At 34.8% G+C, this 18,590-nt stretch overlaps 1 protein-coding gene and 1 pseudogene across 2 annotated transcripts; one reads left to right on the plus strand and one right to left on the minus strand.

Annotated features, from left to right (window-relative positions):
• The first annotated feature begins 2,784 nt into the window (after positions 1 to 2,784).
• Positions 2,785 to 9,937, plus strand: LOC118044503 (squamosa promoter-binding-like protein 1). Of its 2 annotated transcripts, XM_035052824.2 has the most exons (11): positions 2,785 to 3,921; positions 4,903 to 5,084; positions 5,284 to 5,432; positions 5,517 to 5,858; positions 6,177 to 6,251; positions 6,340 to 6,447; positions 6,537 to 6,654; positions 6,800 to 6,941; positions 7,077 to 7,227; positions 7,728 to 8,348; positions 9,230 to 9,937. In XM_035052824.2, the coding sequence occupies exons 1-11, from the start codon at positions 3,332 to 3,334 to the stop codon at positions 9,674 to 9,676; spliced, it is 2,925 nt and encodes a 974-aa protein (XP_034908715.1). In that variant the 5' UTR covers positions 2,785 to 3,331; the 3' UTR covers positions 9,677 to 9,937. The 2 variants fall into 2 exon arrangements, with proteins under 2 accessions (XP_034908715.1, XP_034908714.1); XM_035052823.2 differs by having other exon boundaries at positions 2,786 to 3,921; positions 5,284 to 5,858.
• Positions 9,938 to 10,024: 87 nt separating this feature from the next.
• Positions 10,025 to 17,703, minus strand: LOC118044432 (aspartic proteinase CDR1-like; annotated as a pseudogene).
• Positions 17,704 to 18,590: the final 887 nt, after the last annotated feature.

Raw genomic sequence — 18,590 nt, forward strand, 5'->3', positions numbered from 1 at the left:
TTAAAAAACAACCGCTACCACACTCCCAAACACCCTCTAATACTGCTGCGAAGACTTATTGGCAAGTGGAAACATGTGGCCTTATCTTGTCATGCTGACTTTTTCCACCCTGCTGATATTTCACATTGTATGTTTGACATTACAGAGATTTTAGTCAAGTAAAATATATAATATTTCCTATAAAGAACAATTATAAACTTCATTAATCAAGGCTTATATAGCAATGGGCTTAAGGATTTGTTCCACGTTGAGCATTTCCATGTTGAACCTTTAGAGATAAACTTTGGTGCTCCCATCTTACTTTTTTTATGACAGTGAAGAGATTTATGATGCTTTTTTTTTTTTACTAGAATACTTATGTCGAAGTAAGAGATGAGTTTGGAGTTGAAATTACAAAAATGGAGAATAAAGACAAACTCTATACTATGGTACCATGCTCGTGTAGATCCATGAAGCGTTGCTAGAAGAACTTTGCACATGATATCATTGTCTTGTGTGATAAGCTTTAGGATGCTTTTATATCTTGTATGTGCTCATGAAGGTTTGTGAGTCCTTCACAGTTATCTAAGCCGACCTTTAAAGAGACAAGGTCTTTGAAGAGTTGAGTGTGTAATATTTTCTGACAAAGTAGGGATTTTCTTATTTGGTGAAGGTTGTGTTCTTACCCACGAACTCATGAAGCTCATAGCTAGATATTTTTTTGGTGTGTGAGTAAGACTCAAATGGAGATCAATAATGACTGAATTTTCTAGAGAGTATCATGTGAGAATTATGCATGTAGTTTCTTCCAAGTGGAGGAGTGTGGGTGTTACTCACTTCTATGTCATTCTGTCATGCCTCTTCAAGGAACTGAAGTCATTGTTGCACATTTAGTGGTGCTTGTTTTTGTGTAGGAGGAAAAGTGTGAAGATGTAGTTGCATCACTGCGATAACATCATTGATCATATGCACTTAACAAAAGAATTGTTGGAGACTTAAGGGAGTTGAAGTTTTTGTAATTTGGAGATCCTTTATTCTCCTTTAGCTTGGAGTTTCATTAGTAATAAAAAGTGTTTTTGGTGAAAAGATGTGAAACATGAAATGAACTAGTTTTTTATTTAGTTTCCCATAAATGATGCCATTAATGAAGTTAGAAAAAACTTCACATAAAAATCAATCTTTCATAATTTAAGAAGCTAGGCCAAGAATTATGAGCTGTGTTTCCATGTTGAACTCTAGTATACATAAAAAAATAAGTTCATTATGGAACAATGGACTCTCCAATACTTAAATCAGTAATGACAAGAGAAAAATAATGTAAACAAAAATTGTGTATTGCAACATAAAACAAAGTCTCGTGACGTAGGATAAAATGTTGAAGGTGAGACATGGTCTTTTAATGTAAGAGAAAAGTGAGAGTAAATCTTATGACCTAAGAGGCTTATCTTTTGTGTTATCTGATGACTTAAGATATTTATAGATCTTATGAACTGGGGGAGTGGTGTTGTAATTAATTTCTAGAAATGCTGGTGAACACCATCCATTGTAGTGTTTAACATTATCATTAGTGAGATGATTGGTGGAAGTCAATGACATATTGATAAGAAATTGCCATTGGTTGAGAGAGAGGCACTTGAGTTGTGTAGAAAATAGTTTGTGTTTTTACCATTGACCATTAACTAAAAAATATGGTGCATGTATAAAAGTTTATATTTGCAAAAAATCTATTAGAAAATATTTTAGTTAATTATAAAAAAATATTATGTGTGTTGACAGGCGGTGCCGCATTCTAACTTCTCAAAACTAAAAAAAGCTCAATAAAACTTGCTAAAGAAAAAAAATCAATATATTTAGGTTAAGATTGTAATTTTTAATGTATCGATGTCATTATCTAGAGTGGAGCCCAAAAGACATAAATGTTGCAATTTAGGCATGACCTAAATGACAATAACAATTATTGCAATTTGGGCTACATATCAAGCAAAAGACAACAAAATATTTTAAAATAATTTTTTGTATTTTTAATATTAATAATTTAAACCTATATAAAAAAAAATACTAAAACAATATTAATTTAATATTATTTTTAAATAAAAAAATATTTTTTCAAATACAGAAAAAAGCAATAGCAGCATCCCTCACAAATACTCGTAATAATCGCGAAACTTTGAGCGCTCACGGACGGTACTTCAATTATTAACAAGACACGAAACGGAGCGTTATCTTATCTTCTATCATCTGAGCATAACAAAGCAGTGACTGACTGACACAAACAGTCGATCTTACTATATTATCCTACATGCAAAGTGCAGTGAATTCTTTCTCATTCAACAACATTGACGTGTCCTAAGCTGGAAATTACCTCACGACAAAGCACTGTCACCTCGTAAAACATCCACTCACTGACACTGACTCACCAAAGTAAGCAAAAAGCACCCAATAATCACCTCAGCAGCTGCTCTGGTTTTTAACTGGTAGGAGAGTTTTTCTTTTAATTTTAAAGCTGTCAAAATAATTTTTTTCTTAAGAAATTCAGAGTGTTATGAAATTATACAAACTGGGCGTCAGTAACAGTACGTACAACAAAAACGATGGCAGCAAGAGATGAAATGAAAATGAAGAAGAAAAAGTAGAAAGAGGAGGAGAAAGGCATCCTTTTCTTTTTGTGAATTTTGGTTATGGTGAGTGTGAGAGGGGGGCCCACCATTTTGTTGCTGTGGGATGGTACTGTAGCTGTTGTTGTCGTAGATGTCATCTTTCTCTCTCTTCCTCCCTCTATATCACATTTTTTCTTCATTCAGGTATTGGTAAGTAAAAGTAGCAAAGATAGTTGTTTACTTTTATCTTCCTATGTACCAAGCCACACCTTACCATTTCCTCTCCTCTTCTGCGTCATCATCGTCATCACCCTAACTTCTCGCTCGCTTGTCTTCACTTCCCGGCAACAAGTTCGATCTGTTTTCCTTCTCTTCAGACAGGATTGTTAAGTTTCTTCCGGGCAAGTACAGTTTTTATTTTATTTTTTTCTTACTTTCCTGTATATCATTGATTCAATTGAGGAAATCATAGAGCTTGAAGTGGGGTTGATGGTTTTTTGTTAAGAGGATTCTTGGAGGGAGAGGTAGCTGATTAAAGGGTAATCTGGTATGTGGGTTGCGGTTAATTGGAATCATGGGTGTGTGGGTGTGGTTTTTTTGTACTTTTGGGGAAGAAGTGAAGCTGATTAGGTTTAGTTTTCATTTAAAGCTTTCATCTCTTCTGGTTTAGTTCATCCGGGGTTTGCTGTTTTTTCTTTTTGGTTATCAGTGCTGGTTCAATTAGTGAAATTCTTGGATCCTTTTGGGTGTTTGGTATGGAGGCTAGATTTGGAGGGGAAGCTCATCATTTCTATGCTATGGGCCCAACTGATATGCGGGCAGTAGGGAAGAGAGGTTTAGAATGGGATTTGAATGATTGGAAATGGGATGGTGATCTTTTTATTGCTAGTCCTTTGAATCCGGTACCATCAACCAGCGTCAGTAGGCAATTTTCCCCTCTTGGGATTGGGACAGGAGTTCCGGCCACTGGGAATTCGTCCAATAGTTCATCCTCATGCTCCGATGAAGTGAATCTGGGAGTTGAGAAAGGAAAAAGGGAATTGGAGAAAAGGAGAAGGGTGGTTGTCATTGACGACGACAACTTGAATGATCAGGAAACTGGTGGTCTTAGTTTAAAGCTTGGTGGTCAGAGGGATGTGGGGAATTGGGAAGGAAGCAGCGGAAAGAAGACTAAACTGGTTGGGGGTGGCTTGAGCCGGGCGGTTTGTCAGGTGGAGGATTGCGGTGTTGATCTGAGCAATGCCAAGGACTATCACAGGCGACATAAGGTTTGTGAAATGCATTCCAAGGCTGGCAAAGCTCTCGTTGGAAACGTTATGCAGCGTTTCTGTCAGCAGTGCAGTAGGTATGCGTGTATAATAAGCTCATTGCTTAGATATTTATTGGTTTTTAACTGCCCTAGTAAAACAGGTACATATTGTGAACATAAATAGTAACATCATATGCATAATTTGGATGCCCAATTGGGGTGTGAAAAACATCAAATATAACTGTAGAAATAAAGGGTCTAAAACTATTTTCCTTTTCCATTTCCAGTTTTTTTTTCTTTTTCAATAAAAAATTGAAAGACATGGTCATTTATTGAGAACGAAGACGTTTTTTCACTGGAACGGCTCAAAAGGAATACATTGCCATGTCTTTCAATTTTTTCACTGAAAAGAAAAAAAAAACTGGAAATGGAAAAGGAAAATAGTTTTAGACCCTTTATTTCGCCATGTCTTTCACTGGAACAATAAGAAATACGTTGCCATTACAACTATGTTTCATAAAAAAATCAAAACCATAATTTATAATAGACATCTTAATATTTTGTATTCTTGATAATTGAATTGTAGAATTTAATTTTATTTCATTCAAATTAAAAATTATCAATTTAAAGTTATATTGTTAACTAAAAAAAAAAATCATTATATTAGATTTATAATAAAAATTTGGCAATAACTAATATGTAATGTAAAAAAATAATTTTAATCTTTGATATTGTTAAAAAGTGTTTGTATATAAAATAAAAATATTGTATTGCTCATGTATTTTCTTCTTTTGAAAAACAATGAAAAAAAAAAAAAACTAGTAAAAAAAACTATGGAGAGCTTCTAAAATGTGTTTCCAAACTCAATATAAATTTGGAAAATTGGAAAACTAGTTTTCCAATTTTTTGGATGGAGATTAATGCATTTGAACAGAAAGTCCCAATTTTCTTTTACCAACTCCAGTTTTCAAAAAAAATTGATTATTACTCATATATTTGGAGGGAAATTTCTTGGTTTGCAGTTCCTTATAGTCTGCCAAAAGTACTTAACTGATGCCTTGTCAACTTTTTTTGCAGGTTTCATGCCCTTCAAGAGTTTGATGAAGGGAAGAGAAGTTGTCGTAGACGTCTGGCTGGCCACAATAAAAGGAGAAGGAAGACTAATCCTGATACTGTTGGTAATGGAAGTTCGATGAACGATGATCAGAACAGTGGCTATCTGTTGATAAGTCTCTTGAGGATACTGTCAAACATGCATTGTAAGGATGGTTTTCCTAGTTGAACTTTTCAGAATTAATTCATTGAGGATTTCCTGTTTGCCCATTGATATTACCTTGATTTTCTGTTTTGTGCTACGGGCTTCATTTTCTACCTGGAAAACTTGGGCACCTTATATCATCTTGTTGTGTGAGTGACCTGTATTTGTTAGATAATGATTCTGTCATTTTTGAATTGCAGCCAATAGATCAGATGAAACAACTGATCAGGATCTGTTAACTCATCTTTTAAGGAGCCTTGCAAGCCATAGTGTTGAACATGGAGGAAGAAACATGTTTGGACCATTGCAGGAACCTCGAGATTTGAGCACATCATTTGGAAATTCAGAGGTAGTCTCAGCTTTACTTTCAAATGGTGAAGGCCCTTCAAATTTAAAACAGCATCTGACAGTACCTGTGTCTGGAATGCCTCAGCAAGTTATGCCTGTGCATGATGCATATGGTGCAAATATACAGACCACATCTTCCTTGAAACCTAGCGTTCCAAACAACTTTGCAGTGTATTCAGAAGTACGAGAGAGTACAGTGGGGCAGGTCAAGATGAACAATTTTGATTTGAATGACATTTATGTTGACTCAGATGATGGCACTGAAGATATAGAGAGATCACCTGCTCCTGTGAATGCAAGGACTAGCTCCCTTGATTGCCCTTCATGGGTACAACAAGACTCCCATCAGTCAAGTCCTCCTCAGACCAGCAGAAATTCAGATTCAGCTTCCGCACAGTCACCTTCTAGTTCCAGTGGAGAAGATCAGGTATACTGTACTTGCATATTGTTTATCATTTCCCATCTAAACTCAATTTGTATAGCACCAAGAAGAATTTCTTGGTTGATCCCTAGCGTTCCTTTGGATGCTTATATTTATTCATATGTTCATATTATTCTGAGTAGCACGATTGTCCCAAAATAACAAGGCATTTCTTTTTTAGAGACTAGGTGAAATGTTGATTTCTTATATTCTCCCCTTGATTTACTTTTCAATCCGTGGATGGATCATCTGTTCTGTCTTTTGACTTATGAGTTGTATACGTATAATATTCATCAGTTACCTTATCCTTTTTTACCACTTCAGAGCCGCACAGATCGAATTGTTTTTAAATTATTTGGGAAAGAACCAAATGATTTTCCTCTTCTCCTGCGAGCCCAGGTACTTAAAATTTAATTTTTGTTTTGTGCTGCTGTTTGATGTTTTTTTACTTACAAATTATGATTATGTGAAATGTTTTGGTTCTCAGATTCTGGATTGGCTATCTCATAGTCCCACTGATATTGAAAGCTACATCAGGCCTGGTTGTATCATTCTGACCATTTATCTTCATCAGGCCGAGGCTGCATGGGAGGAAGTAAGCTTTATAAACCCTGACCATTGTTATTGATCTAAACTTCTCCAGACAACTTTTGTGGCCTTATAGTGGAATTTTCCCTTGTATAGCTTTGCTGCGGCCTTGGCTCCAGTTTGAGCAGGCTTCTAGATGTATCAGAAGACACTTTCTGGAGAACTGGATGGATCTATATTAGGGTGCAACATCAACTAGCATTTGTTTATAATGGTCTGTTGCCCTTGAATTGTCTAAGTAATTCAGAAACTTAGAAGAATAGATTAGTAGTAAAAAGACTTGTATGAATGAAGTATTTTGAATTTTGTCTAGTGGTAACAAGACTTATAAATGAAATATTGTGAATTTTGTGTTGCAGGTCAGGTGGTTGTTGATACATCTTTGCCTCTCACAAGCAACAATTATAGCAAAATTTTAAGTATCAAGCCAATTGCTATAACTGCATCTGAGAGAGCTGAATTTTTAATTAAGGGGGTCAACTTGTCTCGGCCTGCCACAAGGTAATGATTGTGGTTTTCACCTGATATAGAATTGTTAAAGTCTTGATTTCCTTTATTTTTGGTAGTCTCTCTTTCATTGTGATGGTATTATGTGCTACTAAGCTACACTTTGTGCTCTCCACTTCTGTTTTTCAGATTACTCTGTGCAGTAGAAGGGAATTATATGGTTCAAGAAAATACGCAGGAGGTGATGGATGGTGTTGATAGCTTCAAAGGTCATGATGAGGTCCAATGTGTCAACTTTTCTTGCTCTATCCCCATGGTGACTGGAAGAGGATTCATTGAGGTGTTGTTGCCTTCTGTGTCTGATCTCAATCCTGTTCTTTTCTTATCCTTATCTTTGATAAATGCTAGTTTTGAATCTATAATTCATTGAGGATTTGTTGGATACATGCTAGTTTAATTTGAATCTGTGATTTTATTTTCTCATTAACTATGAGTGTGTTTATTAAAGTGTGACCTTAATATGTGAACAGATAGGTTATTACAGTGCTTTGCATCTTTCTTTGTGAATTAGATATATCTGGATTGATTTAGGGCTGTCTTCATTACTATCTCAAAGAGATTGTGAATTACATATATCTGGGCTTGTTTGGAGCGAACTTCATTCCTATCTCAATGAAAATTCTTTCTTGAAACTGTTATCTTAAATTAACCCTTAAGTTGAGTCAACACAATTCTTTAGTTTTTCAAGCGTTTGCATGCAGTTGCTGTGTGCTTTCATAGAATACTGATACTTTTTTGAGTATGCTTCTGTATGCTGAGTTCAATCTTTTCTCTATCCAGATTGAAGATCACGGTTTTAGCAGCAGTTTCTTTCCTTTCTTAGTTGCAGAGGAAGATGTATGTTCTGAGATCCGCATGCTTGAGGGTGTGTTGGAGACTGAAACAGATGCAGATTCTGAGGAAACTGAAAAAATGGAAGCCAAAAATCAAGCGATGAACTTTGTTCATGAAATGAGCTGGCTTCTTCACAGAAGCCAGTTGAAGTCCAGATTGGGCTGCTCGGATCCTAGCATGAATCTCTTCCCACTAAGAAGAATCAAGTGGCTCATGGAATTCTCCATGGACCATGAATGGTGTGCTGTTGTGGGGAAACTCTTGAACATTCTGCACAGCGGAATTGTTGGCAGTGGAGAGCACTCATCTTTGAATGTAGCATTATCAGAAATGGGCCTTCTTCACAGAGCTGTGAGGAGGAATTCTAGGTCTCTTGTGGAGCTCCTATTAAGATATGTTCCTGAGAAATTCGGGTCCAAAGACAAGGCACTAGTTGGTGGAAGCCATGAGAGCATTTTGTTTAGGCCAGATGTCACAGGCCCAGCTGGTTTGACACCTCTTCACATTGCAGCGGGTAAAGATGGTTCTGAAGATGTACTTGACACATTAACTGAAGATCCTGGAATGGTAACCCTTTTTCTAATTAAATTAATTTCTGGATACTCTGAGGAGAGAATTTTCTTAATATTGCATTTATACTTGATGGCATGAATATTCACCACCACCAGTTTCACTCTCTGTGTCTCTTCAATCTGGATCACTGTTCATACTTATGTCGTGACAACAATAATCAGTTCTAGGAATTGGAATATGATAAATTTTTTTTTGATTGCATGATTTTGCAAACCTAATGTGATGTGTAGGATCTCGTTAGATGGAGAAGATAATCAGGAGCTGTTAGTTTAGCTATATTTCCCCCCACATTTTATTTAGTTCCCATAGTTTCCTTTTTAATTCAATTTAGTGATGATGTGTTGAAGAGTGACAATAGCCAATGTGTTGAAGTTAAATCTTGCTTCATTTGATTGTTTTATACTACCTTTTTGTGCGAACCAGTGTGGTAAATTTACTGCTCTTAGTCACAACTATGCTTTCTCTCAAAAAATAGTTGAAACGTAAGTTGAAAAATCTTGATACTAAAAAGAACAGAAATTTACTGAGGAGACTGCTTTTGTCACGCTGCAGCTACATGATCATCTCTGATCTCATAGCATACTAATAGCAGTGTAAAGCAGGCCTTTAATTTAGCTGCCTCTTTTCGTTATCATTCCACATCTCAGGCGTTATATTACCTTTCATTTTTCGTAGCTAGTGGATGGTTTTCCATTTCCCATAATGCCTTAATTTGTTGTTTCTATTCTTTTATTTTATGTCTGGACAGGAATCATTTTTTTTTTTTTTTAAATCAGCAGTGAATAATAACATCTTGGAAAATTGAATCCAAAACTGCTTTTCAATCATTGTTATTTTCCTTAATTTTGTGTAAAGATCTGTGTGATACATTTCAGGTGGGCATTGAAGCATGGAAGAATGCTCGTGACAGCACAGGCTTCACACCTGAAGATTATGCTCGCTTGCGTGGCCACTACACATACATCCATCTTGTACAAAGGAAAATTAACAAGAGAAAAGCTGTTGGGGGCCAAGTTGTGCTTGACATCCCTAGCAATCTCTCAAACAGTAACGTTAATGAGAAACAAAATGAAGGATTGTCCAGTAGCTTTGAGATCGGACAAGCGGCATTGAGACCCACTCAGCTCAACTGCAAGCTTTGCAGTCAGAAGGTGGTTTATGGAATAGCCAGCAGGTCTCAGCTATACAGGCCTGCAATGCTCTCAATGGTGGCAATTGCTGCAGTTTGTGTCTGTGTGGCTCTTCTGTTCAAGAGTTGTCCTGAGGTTCTGTACGTGTTCCGACCCTTCAGGTGGGAAATGTTGGACTACGGAACAAGCTGAGGTGATCCATCGTTGCCCATTGCAATATTGACATGATAGGACGTGTTTATTATTTTGTATGCATTTATTTATAGACTGTAAAGTTGAGGTTTCCCGCATAACAATCAATCAATCTACTGGGACACGCTTCGGATTCAGTAATGTTAATTGACATAATTATCAGACATCAGCTGCATCGTTCAGCGGTAACATCTATAACCGGCGTGATTGTGTGTATTATATGATTTGAGAGAATAATATAAATTATAATTTTAAATTTTATTTAACCGTTTAAGTTGAAATATTTTTTTAATATGATTTTAAAATTTTGATGATTAAATGGTCACGAGTTTGAATCTTACTATTTTAATTTATTTGATAAAAATTAAATACAAGGTAATATGGGTTTGTGTAAATTTCAAGTTAAATAACTTTTACTTGAGGGGTTAGAGAATAATAGAAAATATATGTTGAGATTTTATCTAATAGTTTAAGCTATTGAGTATTATTATTTTATATGATATATGTAATTAAACAAGGGAAAAAATGTGAAATCTGAACTTGTTATTAATAAAGTTTTCAAGGACGGAAGCCAACAGTATACGAAAGAAGAGATGTTTTCGACTTACATGCGCAAGGCAACAAGAGTTAAATTCTATGGCTATCGAATTATAATTTGGTGCAATCTGTTGACTTGATATTCACAGACTTCCCTTGAAGGTCATATTCTAACAAGAAGTTCATTTGCGCAAGGTTTTCGCAGATTGATACATCTGATTTAGTAGAGGCAAAGGCCAAGCACACAAGATCATCTGAAATTTGAACGATTCACATCTGCACCAGTGAAATGTGCAGTGATTACAGGAACCTTGAGATTACTGTAGTAAAGGCTCAGGAATCCACTTAGGTCTTCAGCACGCTGTCCCTCAACTTGATTGTTTGCTGCTTTTGATAGCTCATTCAAGACATCTTCTGGTTCTATTGTCAAAGTTGTACCTGAATCAGTGATGATGTTTCCAGTTCCACTACGAGTTCCCGAAGAAGAACCACTAAATTGTATTCTCTCTTCTCCAACACCCACGGCTTCAAGAGTTAGATAGTAGAAGGTATCATCAGTTAACAATGGGGTAGATTTAACTTCATGACATGAAACAACAGCGTGGCTGCCGAAGTTTAGTTTGCTCGATTTTCCAGCCTGGGAGGAAAAAGGCACCAGACAGTAGGAGAATTTTCTACCGACTGAAGAACCCATTTGAGAAATAAGAGACAGTTAAGTGAACCACCTCCAAGGCCAACGATACTCGAAGCTTGCTCATTTAAGGGTCCATTATTTTTGTGTCCACAACCAATGATAGTTTTAAGGAAACGCACTGGACGACCTGAAGTTGTATGACAATATAGAGATACGGAAGAAACAAATAAATAGATCATCAATACGAATTGTTGTTATTGTGACTGTAAGTATATATATTTTTTTATTGATAAAATTACTCTTTTATAGAAGAGTTTTGATAACAAACTTCAGAAAAATAATGACAAGATTTTAACAAAAAAAAAGCTGTTCTATAACTGCTTTATTTGCAACTAACATCCTAATAAATTGGAGCTACTCTTGATTGTCAACATTGAAGATCTCTTCTTCAACAACAAATGAGGCAACCATCAACACTCCTCCTTGCATCTTTTGCTGCAAATGCCTATCTTGTTCCTTAAAGTTTCAAACCTTGTTTTTTACAATGGCTTGGTTAACATATGAGCAAGCTGGTCTTCTGTCTTGCAATAAATCAGTTGTAATTCTTTATTTTTTTGAACTTCTCTAAGAAAATAATACTTTAGCTTGAAATGCTTTGTTTTGCCATGGAATATTGCATTGTTAGATATTGTAATTGCAACCTGATTATCAACATTATCCTTAGTGGCTTTCTTTTGCTCCATGTCAAAATCTGCTAAGATTTTTCTAAGCCATAAGACTTGATTTGTAGCTGTATTAGCTGCAACATACTCTGTTTTTGCCGTTGATTAAGCAATAATTTCTTGTTTTTTGGAACACCAGGAGAAAATTCCTGATCCAAAACTAAAACAATATCCAGAGGTGCTCTTCATGTCATCACAACTACCAGCCCAATCACTGTATGCATATCCTTGGAGTTCAAAATTTTTATTACAGCTAAACTGAATGCCATAGCTTAGTGTACCTTTGATATATCTCACAACTTTTTTTGTAGCCTTGAAGTGAACTTCACTTGCACAATGTATGAACCTCGATAACAAGCTTAAAACATGCATGATATCAGGTCTTGTAGCTGTGAGGTACATCAGACATCCAATCAAGTTTCTGTAAATTGCTTCATCTACTTTATCAGCTCCATCTTCTTTACAAAATTTTTCTTTCACGTTCATGGATGTAGTCATTGATTTGCATTCTTCCATTTTGAATTTCTTCAGAATCTATTTGGTATATTTATGTTGATAAATAAAGATTCCACGCTGGTTTTGTTACACTTCCATACTAAGAAAATAAGACATTTCACCGAGGTCTGTCATTTCAAAGACCTTCATCATTTCCACTTTGAATTTGTCTATCATGCTTGGATTGTTTCCTGTAATAAAAAGATCATCCACATAAAGTGAAACCATAATGTAATCAGAGTTTGAATTTCTGATGTATAAGGTTGATTCACTCAAACTTTTCTTAAAGTCAAGTTTGAGTAAATGCTCATCAATCTTGCTATACCAGACTCTTGGAGCCTGTTTCAATCCATATAAAGGTTTCTTCAATAAGTAAACCTTTTCTTCTTCACTTCCCACAACAAATCCTTTAGGCTGTTCCACGAAAATCTCCTCCTATAGATAACCATTCAAGAATGCAAACTTCACATCAAGTTGAAATATTTTCCAACCTTTTTGAGCTGCAACTGCTACTAGCATTCTTATAGTGTCTAGGTGTGCAACTGGTGCAAAGGTCTTTGAAAAATCTACACCAAAAGTCTGTGTATAACCTTTAACCACCAATCTGGCTTTGTGTTTGTTTATAGTGCCATCAACATTCAACTTTGTTATGTAAACCCATTTTACTCCAATAGGTTTTTTTTGTGTTTCAGCATGTCCACCGATTCCCACGTTTGATTCTTCTCAATCATCTTTAGCTCTTTTTTCATTGCATCAATCCATTTTGGATCATTTTTGGCTTCTTCAAATTCTGCAGATTCTAACACAACTACATTGCAGCTTTGATAAATGTCTATAAGCAATTTAGTTCCTCTAATTGGTGCTTCATCAATGCCATTGATATCTTGCACAATCCCCTTACCTGCACTTTTTTCTGCATCTTTGAAGTTCTACTTTTCGGTTTCAATGAACTTTATATCTCTTCTAACTATCACCTTTTCTGTTTGAGGTTGAAAAACTATGTAGCCTTTTGTAACATTGCTGTAGCCGACAAAGATGCCAGCTTCAACCTTTCTATAAAGTTTATCTCTTCTTACTTATGGAACATAAGTGAAACATATACAATAAAAAATCTTTAAATTCTAAAGTGTAGTAGGTTTATAACCGTGCCAAGCTTTATATGGAGTCTTGTTTTGTAATGCTCTTGTTAACAGCTTATTCAACAAGAAAATTGCAGTGTTCACTTCCTCTGCCTAAAACTTCTTGGGCAAATCTTTCTCAAATACCAAACACCTTGCCATCTCCATGATTATTCTGTTTTTTCATTCACGTACACCATTTTGCTAAGGAGTGTAAGGTGTAGTATATTGATGTTCAATCCCTGCATCATGAAAAAACTTGGCAAACTTGTTTGATATGTATTCACTGCCATTATCAGATCTTACAACCTGAATTCTGTGACCACTTTGATTTTCAATCCAATTTTTAAACTTGAGAAAAACACTTGCTACCTTAGTCTTAAACTTTAGGAAATAGATCCAACATATTCTTGTATAATCATCAATGAAAGCTATATAATACCTGCTTCCATTTAGAGATATTGTTTTCAGGGGTCCAGCAACATCAGTATGAATAAGCTAAAGCTTTTTCATTGCTTTCCAAGCCTTGTTTAGAGGAAATGGAAGTCTGTTCTGTTTGCCATATTGACAAGAAGAATAGACTATGATTTCTTATTCCAGGTTTTGCATTCCCTGCATCATCTTCTTTTTCTGCATCTGCACCAACATTGATTGATTAAAATGCCCCAGCCTCTTGTGCCATAATTTTTTCTGATTTGCTGTGCTTGGAAAAGCAGTTAGCTCCGCTTCCATCCAGTCTAGTGAAAAGCTTTTTTCCTTTTATCTTTATAGTGAATATTTCTATTCCAATAGGATTAGCAATTGAGTAATGTTTATCTTTGAACACAACTGAGTATCCTTTTTCAAGAAGCTGACCAACACTCAACAGATTCTAATCAATTTCAGAGATAAAAAGAACATGTGAAATGAGTTTTATACCTGAATTTCCTTTAATAGCAACAATTCCTTTCCCTTTGACAAGAATATATTCACTGTTTCCAATTCTGACTTTAGAAACACTTGATTTGTCAAGTTGCTTGAATAGATTTTCATTATTTGTCATGTGATTTATGCAACCACTATCTTTAAGCTAGTAATCACTTGCATGTTTGCTAGTAAAACAAGTGGCCACAAATAGCTGCTCCTCCTGTTGTTGATCTGTAACTTGAGCTTTACCTTTTTACAGGTTAGTTTTTGCTTTTGCAAATCTTCTCCATGTGTCCCAGTTTGAATTACACTTTCTGCATTTAATATCAGGTCTCCATCAAACAATATTTCTGTAAGTGATTTGTTTTCTTACAGCATTGCCAGGAAGGAAAGTTTCCAATTCTTTTACTGTTGCTACCGGCTTCCTTATATTTGTTGATATTCTTTTTGCCTTTGTCTCATTTTAGCTTGAAAAGCTCCTTCTATAGACTCCTCTTGCTGTATTATTCTTCTTTGTTCTTGTGCTTGTAAAGCATTGAGAAATTCTGCTAAAGAAATTTTTGACAGATCTTTAGATTCTTCTAACGAAGAAATTTTTGATTCAAACCTTTCAAGTAAAGTTACAAGAATTTTTTCAATAACTCTTTTATCAGGAAGATCTTCTCCCAATAATCTTACTTTGTTGACTATAAAAAGTAATCTATTAGAAAAATCTCTGATTGTTTCTGTTTCTTTCATTTTTTGCATCTCAAATTCCCTTCTTAAATTCAATACCTGCATCTGGATTATTCTGTCATTTCCATGGAATTCTTCTTGAAGATAATTCCAAATTTGCTTGGCCGTATCAAGTGCAATTATTCTGGGAAATATTGTTTATGAAACTTCAAAGTAGAGACATGTTTTTGTTTTGAATTTCCTGGCTCTTTCCTCACGATGGTTTCTGATTTGAGCAAGAGTAGGATCTACAGGAAGTGGTTGTGTTTCATGTTCTTGTTCTACAACATCTTAAAAATCATAGGCTTGTAAGTATGTTTTCATTCTTATAGCCCACATTTGATAGTTTTTACTAGTAAATACTAGTTGTGATGCAAGAGAATACATATTTGATGCCATTGAAAAAAAGATAGGAGGCTTTGGTGTTTGTTTTTTTGGTGAAAAAAGTTTTCTCACATGTTAGAGAATATAGCTTTGATATCAATTTGAAGTTGTATGACAGTATAGAGATATAGAAGAAACAAAGAAATAGACCAGTAATATGAATTGTTGTTTGTGACTACAAGCATATTTTCTTTATTGATGAAATCACTCTTTATAGAAGAGTTTTTTTTGATAATAAACTTTAGAAAAATAATGACAAGATTTTTAACAAAAAAAAAAGTTGTTCTATAACATCTTTATTTGTAACTAGCATCCTAACAAATTGGAGCTAATTTTGACTGAATCTTCTTAGCATCGAAGACCTCTTCTTCAGCAGCAAATGAGGTAACCATTAACATGGCCTGATATGGAATCCAAAGTGACTGTATCAGCAGCAAGAATTTCGAGGGTGTACGATCGATCACCATACAAGCATATTCATAATTGCAAATTTCACCACCAGGGCAAGAAGTTTGCTGTTGTGAGGTGCATTTCGTTGCGTCACAAGAGAAGTGTTTATATGTTTTGGAAGACTTTGGATAAAAAAAGGACCAATTTGCTTGTAACAATGCTTACATGGCATGCACTATGTCCTTATTGTATTATATCACTGCCTATATGTGCTATACCTATAACTTTAAGAGGCCGTGCCCCAAAGGACAAACTCATGAGGTATTCACCATTTGTGGATGTAATCTCAGATTTAACAGCTTTAGGTAAGACTGAAGCAGCAGCATTTGGGTCAAAGTGGTGGACCCGATTGATGGATCGACGTTAAGGATTGTTGACACCCTTTAAATAGTCTAACTAAGTCCTTGCACTTAATTAATTATTTTAATTTGACCCAAATTAATTTTTAAACTTTATTAAACCTTTAAGTGGGCCAATGATTAAATCTAATTGACATATTAAAAGTCAAATTTAGTCATCAGACTTAAATTTTATGCAAATTCATATGATAATCCTTTAATTTAATTTTACATCTTTATTGTCTTCATATGCAAAGTCTCAGTTTGGTTCCCCTATATGCTGAAACCCTTCTCAGCATGTTCTAGCTAAGCTACCAATATTTTTTTTGTTTTTTGTTTTTTTCATTTTTTATTCTTTTCATTTTTTATGTTTTTATTTTTTTTAAAAGGAAAAAGACAATATTAAGGGAAATCTAAAATTAGGTTATGATAATTGCCCTCCTCTTTACAATGCTTATAACATAAAGTCTCGTAAGAGACTTTAGATATTAAGCTTGTAAAGAAAAAAAAAGGGAAATTATGGATTTACTAGATTAATAAATGATCAATCCTTTTGAAAGTGTCATAAGTGAGGGCTTAAAAGCACATTTAGAAAGAAATAATGTAAAAAACATAGTGTAAAAGACATATAGCTAGAAAACACACTTAATAGGAAAAATGATTAGGGGTAGAAAATACATTTATTTGGTAGGTGATGGTTGGAAAAATGCATATAAAAGAAAGGGATAGAGCTTAAAGATGCATTATCTACAAAGTAAGAGTTCAAAAGTACACCCAAAAGAAAAGAAAAAAAAGGCTAGAAAGTGTATTATCTAAAGCATGAAGGTTAGAAAGTGCACTAAGAAGAAAAGAGATAAGGCTAGGAAGCGCGCTATTTGATAGGTGAGGGATAGAAAGTGCACTCAGAAGGGAAAAAAAGATAAGGTTAGAAAGTACACTATCTGATATGTGAGGGCTAGAAAGTGCACTCAAAAGAAAATAAATAGGGCTAGAAAGTGCACCATTTGGTATGTGAGGGCTAAAAAGCGCACTTAGAAGAAAATAGGTAGGGCTATAAAGTGTATTATCTGGTACGTGAGGGCTAAAAAGCTCATTTAAAAAAAATAGATAGAGCTAAAAAGCACACTATCTGGCAAGTGAGGGCTTAAAGGTGCAATATCTCGTTGATAGTTTTGTTGGGCTCAAAACCTTGCTGGGTTCTTTTTGCTAAAGTCTTGTTAGACCCTTTTTTTGTCAAAACTTTGCTGGGTTTTTAATCACTGGAGCTTTGCTAGGTATTTTTTTCCTAGAGTATTGCCAAACTCTTTCTTTATCAAAACCTTGCTGGGTTTGTAATCATTAGAGCCTTGTAGGGCTTAGAACATTGTTGGGTTCATTTTACTCGATTTTTTCTTTATCAAAACCTTGTTGGGTTTTTAATCGTTGGGAGCCTTGCTGGGCTTTAGAACTTTGTTGTATTCCTTCTTTGTTGAAACTTTGTTAGGCTTCAAAAATCAAATTGAGTCTTATTAGGCTTATAACCTTGCTAGGTTCATATTTATTGAAGTCTTGCTACACTTCACTGGGGATTCTTTCTTATACAATTCCTGTGTAAAAAATTATACAATTTTTTTAAATGTTATGCATGCATCTTTACTTGGTTTTGAAATATATGTCATCCTTCTTGCAAATCATCTTTTGCTTTACAACTCACCCTAATGATATCATGAAGCTTTATTGGCCATGGCATTCTAGGCTAACTTTCAAAAACCCTCTCTGTTTAAAAACTAGTGTTCTTGAAATACATGATTCTTTAAAAATTAAACCATTAATAGGGATTTGCATAGAAAAACATTGAACACCAAACAACCATTAATCAAGATAATGCCTTTTATTACTCAATAAAATTTGAATTTATTCAATATATGATTCTTTAAAAAATTAAACCATTTAAGTCTTTCATGTTCTCAGTCCATGATATTTTGGTACTTAATTAATATAGTCAAGGAGTTGCGCGAAGAATTTCACAAGTGTGTCTCTTGGCATTATAAGTCTTCAACCAAATATTCCACTATTCCTCTCATTTTCATTGCAAGAAATTTGGCATCTTCAGCTTGTATGTGGTAGTGCATAGTTTATAAGCCCTAATGTTATGTTCTTTTATTACAACATGTTTTTCTTCAATCGAAGCTTGTTTAATAGAGAAGAATCCATTAGCCTAGTAATCAAGATGCGTGATTAGCTTGACTTATTGTTGGCATTGGTTTTGGAGCATTTCATTTATTTGTTTCAGCTCCCCTGTTTCATATTGAGCTTTCTACCATTTCTTTATCATTCTACACTTTTGTCCTTTCTTCTGCTTATGCAAATGGTTGAACTTGGCTTGTAATTTCTGGAAGGCTTTTTGTTGCTACTGTAACTAGGATGAAATAACCATTTTTTTTCCACACCATGATCAAAGTATGCTTCTGGTTGGCTAAAAGGTCTTAGCTAAAACTGATGTTGTTGGATTAACTTTAAAAGTAACTATACTCTTAAACACATCAACAACTTCAAGGTTGATCGTACCTTTTACCGATGGGAAAAGTATTAGACTATAGATTCCCAAAGCTAAAATTCGCAAACAAATCTCATTCT

Source organism: Populus alba, chromosome 2 (assembly GCF_005239225.2).
Source record: "Populus alba chromosome 2, ASM523922v2, whole genome shotgun sequence".
NCBI classification, from domain to species: Eukaryota; Viridiplantae; Streptophyta; class Magnoliopsida; order Malpighiales; family Salicaceae; genus Populus; species Populus alba.